The 3,747-nt window shown below is 43.3% G+C and overlaps 1 protein-coding gene across 1 annotated transcript; it reads left to right on the forward strand.

Moving 5' to 3' along the window:
- The first annotated feature begins 106 nt into the window (after positions 1-106).
- LOC135565945 (bifunctional UDP-N-acetylglucosamine 2-epimerase/N-acetylmannosamine kinase-like) lies at positions 107-3,620 on the forward strand. The gene is made up of 3 exons (XM_065013915.1): positions 107-323; positions 539-658; positions 3,004-3,620. The coding sequence occupies exons 1-3, from the start codon at positions 218-220 to the stop codon at positions 3,237-3,239; spliced, it is 462 nt and encodes a 153-aa protein (XP_064869987.1). The 5' UTR covers positions 107-217; the 3' UTR covers positions 3,240-3,620.
- Positions 3,621-3,747: the final 127 nt, after the last annotated feature.

The raw sequence follows: 3,747 nt of genomic DNA on the forward strand, positions 1-3,747 counted from the left end.
CTAGCTGTAGTGTACCTACCCATCAAAACAACATTTGTCACTATAGGGGTGTCAGAACCTTGCTAACAAAGGACCCCTAACAAATATGGTAGTCGTGCTGATCGGGAAGCCACTAACCATTCTGTTTGATTTGTGAACAGGCATCGGCGGGGGCATCATCCAGCACAACGAGCTGATCCACGGCAGTACGTTCTGCGCGGCCGAGCTGGGCCACATCATGGTGTCTCTGGACGGGCCGGAGTGTATGTGCGGCAGCCGTGGCTGCATCGAGGCCTACGCATCAGGCATGGCCCTGCAGAAAGAAGCCAAGAGGCTTCATGACGGTTAGTTAGAACACTTCTTGATTCCATTTTTTTAGGTAACCCTTCACTTAAAACCGGAAAAGCATCATGCATGGTGGTTATAATGCATTGAACCAGGCACACATTGGATGTCCGTCTTCACCAGGGAGGGATGCAAAGCTTAAAACGGCACGTCTTTTGTCTTGTGAAAAATAATGTTTATTTGACCCCTGGCCTGTGTCTGTTTGGTTCTCCAGAGGAACTGCTGGAGGTGGAGGGGATGGTGGATCTGAAGAAGGCCGAGTTCGTCAGCGCCATCCACCTCATCAACGCAGCCCGCCTGGGCAACAGCAAGGCTGGAGCCGTTCTCAGAACAGGTGGGTCCGCGCTCGTTATGTTGGTTGAACATCACCTTAAATCAGACCTACTCTTTCATAAGTTAAATGATGTGGTGCCTGTAGAAAGTCTACACCTCCCTTGGATTTCTTCACATTTTGATTGTTAAAAAGTGGTATTACATTTTATGTTGTCAATGATCTACACAAAATACTCTTCAAGTGGAAGAAAAATTTTAACATAAAAAAAAGATGAATGAAACAAAGCATTAATATACCTTGATTAGATAAATCCTCCCCCCTCTGAGTCAATGAGAAACACTTTTTGGTAGTGATTACAGCGGAGAGTCTCCTTGGGTATGTCTCCATAAGAGATTTGCACACCTGGATTGTGCAATATTTGGCCATTTATGTTTTTCACAATTCTTCAAGCTCTGCCAGGGTTTTTGGGATCATTGTTAGGCAGCCATTTTCAAGTCTTGCTATAGCTTTTCAATCAGATTTAACTCAATTGTAACTTGGCCACTGAGGAGCATTCACTGTATTCTTTGTTAGCAACTCCAGTGTAGGTTATTGTCCTGCTAAAAGGTGAATTCCTCTCCCAATGTCTGGTGTAAAGCAGACTGAATCAGGTTTTCCTCTAGAATTTCATCCTGTTTCTTTTCATCCTGAAAAACTCCCCAGTCTTTGCTAATGTCAAGCATACCCATACCATGCTGCAGCCACCATCAGTGATGTGTTGTTGGATTTGCCCCAAACATAAGGCTTTGCATTTAGGCTTAAACACATTTTTGCAGTATTACTTTAGTGCATTGTTGCATACATATATACGTTTTGGAATAATTGTATTCTGTATATTTGTATGCTTCTTTTCACGCTGTCATTTATTTGGAGTCACTACAATGTTCAGTTTTACTCCCATCACAGCCATTGAACTATATCGGTTTTAAAATCACCAATGGCCTCATGGTGACATCTCTAAGCAGCTTCCTTTCTGTCCGGCAGCTCAGTTCAGAAGAACGATTGTATCTTTTATGTGTCTGGGTGGTTTAATGCATCATCCACAGCATAATTATTAACGTGAACATGCTTAAAAAGGATCGGACCATTTTTTTTTCAATTTTCGCATGTCATTTATCTGAAGCTAGGATATGCATATTCTTGATACCATCTGAAAGGAAACACTGAAGTTTGTGGAAATGTGAAATGAATGTAGGAGAATATAACACATTAGATCTGGTAAAAGATAATACAAAGAAAAAAAACAATTCTTGTTACTTACAACCTCATGCTAATCACATTAGCTCAACCGTCCCGTAGGGGGGACCGATATTCAATGTCTGATTTGTATGCCAGCAGCATACCACCCTGCATACCACTGCTGGCTTGCTTCTGAAGCTAAGCAGGGTTGGTCCTGGTCAATTCCTGGATGGGAGACCAGATGCTGCTGGAAGTGGTGTTGGAGGGCCAGTAGGAGGCACTCTTTCATCTGGTCTAAAAAATATATCCCAATACCCCATGGCAGTGATTGGGGACACTGCCCTGTGTAGGGTGCCGTCTTTCAGATGGGACGTTAAATGGGTGTCCTGACTCTCTGAGGTCATTTAACGATCCCATGGCACTTATCGTAAGAGTAGGGGTGTTAACCCCGGTGTCCTGGCTAAATTCCCGATCTGGCCCTCAAACCATCACGGTCACCTAATAATCCCCAGTTTACAATTGGCTCATTCATCCCCCTTCTCTCCCCTGTAACTATATCCCAGGTTGTTGCTGCAAATGAGAACGTGTTCTCAGTCAACTTACCTGATAAAATAATAGATAAATAAAAAGTTACCCATTACCAGTCACTGCCCTTCTTTGAGGCTTTCGAAAAGCTCCCTGGCGCGGCAGGGTAGCCTAGTGGTTAGAAGGTTGCAAGTTCAAAACCCCGAGCTGATAAGGTACAATCTGTCGTTCTGCCCCTGAACAGGCAGTTAACCCACTGTTCCTAGGCCGTCATTGAAAATAAGAATTTGTTCTTAACTGACTTGCCTAGTTAAATAAAATCTGTGAATTTTCTTTTCACTTTGACATTATGGAATATTTTATTCAATGACCAAAAATTACAAAGTAGGATTGAAATAGATTTAATTGTAACGCAACAAAATGTGAAAGTTCAAAGCACTGTACATTTATTTTTCCTCAATGACTGACCTGGTTAAATACGTTTGATAAATACGTTTGATCATTTTCATTTACTAGCTGAAATATGATGCATGACAACAAGATATCAAATGTGACATTGACATCATAGTCCAGAGCCAGTTTGAATCATAGTGCATCTGTATGAAACCCATCCTGTATTTTATAGCTAACCACTCTCCTCTCCCCGTTTCCTCCTCATTCAGCCAGCATGGCCCTCGGAGTGGGCATCGTCAACATCCTCCACGTGGTCAACCCCTCTCTGGTCATCCTGTCGGGAGTGCTGGCCGCCCACTACCAGGCACCTGTCCAGCAGGTCATAGGTCAGAGAGCCCTCACCTCCGCCCAGCGCATCCAGGTCCTGATATCCGACCTCGAAGAACCCGCCCTACTGGGGGCCGCTAGCATGGTGCTGGACTACACAACCAGGCGCATCTATTAAGAACATTACGGTAATGGACTACACATCCAGGTGCATCCATTAAAAACATTATGGTAATGGATTACACAACAGGTGCATCTATTAAGAACATTACAGTAATGGACTACACAACGGGTGCATCTATTAAGAACTATTGGTCAGTTGTCAAGCTCTAGTTTTCATTTGTGGTCCCCAACGGAGGAGGGACATATCTTGCAATTCCCTGGTGTAGAAAGATTTGCTATTAGCAAATAGAAATGGCTAAGATAGAAGGTAGCATCTACAGATAGATCTGCTCAATAGGGCCTACATTTATGCTGCTGTCCCAGATGGGACAATCTGACATGCACATGCTCTTCCAGCTATCGACACCTTCGATTGGACGAACCGTTGACGGTCATTTATTTCCAGTTAGACGATGACAAGTTGGGTATTTTCCTAAGGTGTCTTCAGTGATAGTCTAATTTTCAATGTCAACATAATACCATTTCTACAGGGGATACAGTACTTAAATGGTAGTACTATAAAC

The sequence above is a fragment of the Oncorhynchus nerka genome, unplaced genomic scaffold, assembly GCF_034236695.1.
Source record: "Oncorhynchus nerka isolate Pitt River unplaced genomic scaffold, Oner_Uvic_2.0 unplaced_scaffold_9661, whole genome shotgun sequence".
Lineage (NCBI taxonomy): Eukaryota > Metazoa > Chordata > Actinopteri > Salmoniformes > Salmonidae > Oncorhynchus > Oncorhynchus nerka.

What these genes read in the sequence shown, in the direction of transcription:
- LOC135565945 (XM_065013915.1), top strand. Translation starts at nt 218, where the DNA reads ATGGTGTCTCTGGACGGGCCGGAGTGTATGTGCGGCAGCCGTGGCTGC. An exon ending in AGCCAAGAGGCTTCATGACG is followed by an intron (nt 324 to 538) that starts GTTAGTTAGAAC and finishes TTGGTTCTCCAG; the next exon opens with AGGAACTGCTGGAGGTGGAG. An exon ending in TGGAGCCGTTCTCAGAACAG is followed by an intron (nt 659 to 3,003) that starts GTGGGTCCGCGC and finishes CTCCTCATTCAG; the next exon opens with CCAGCATGGCCCTCGGAGTG.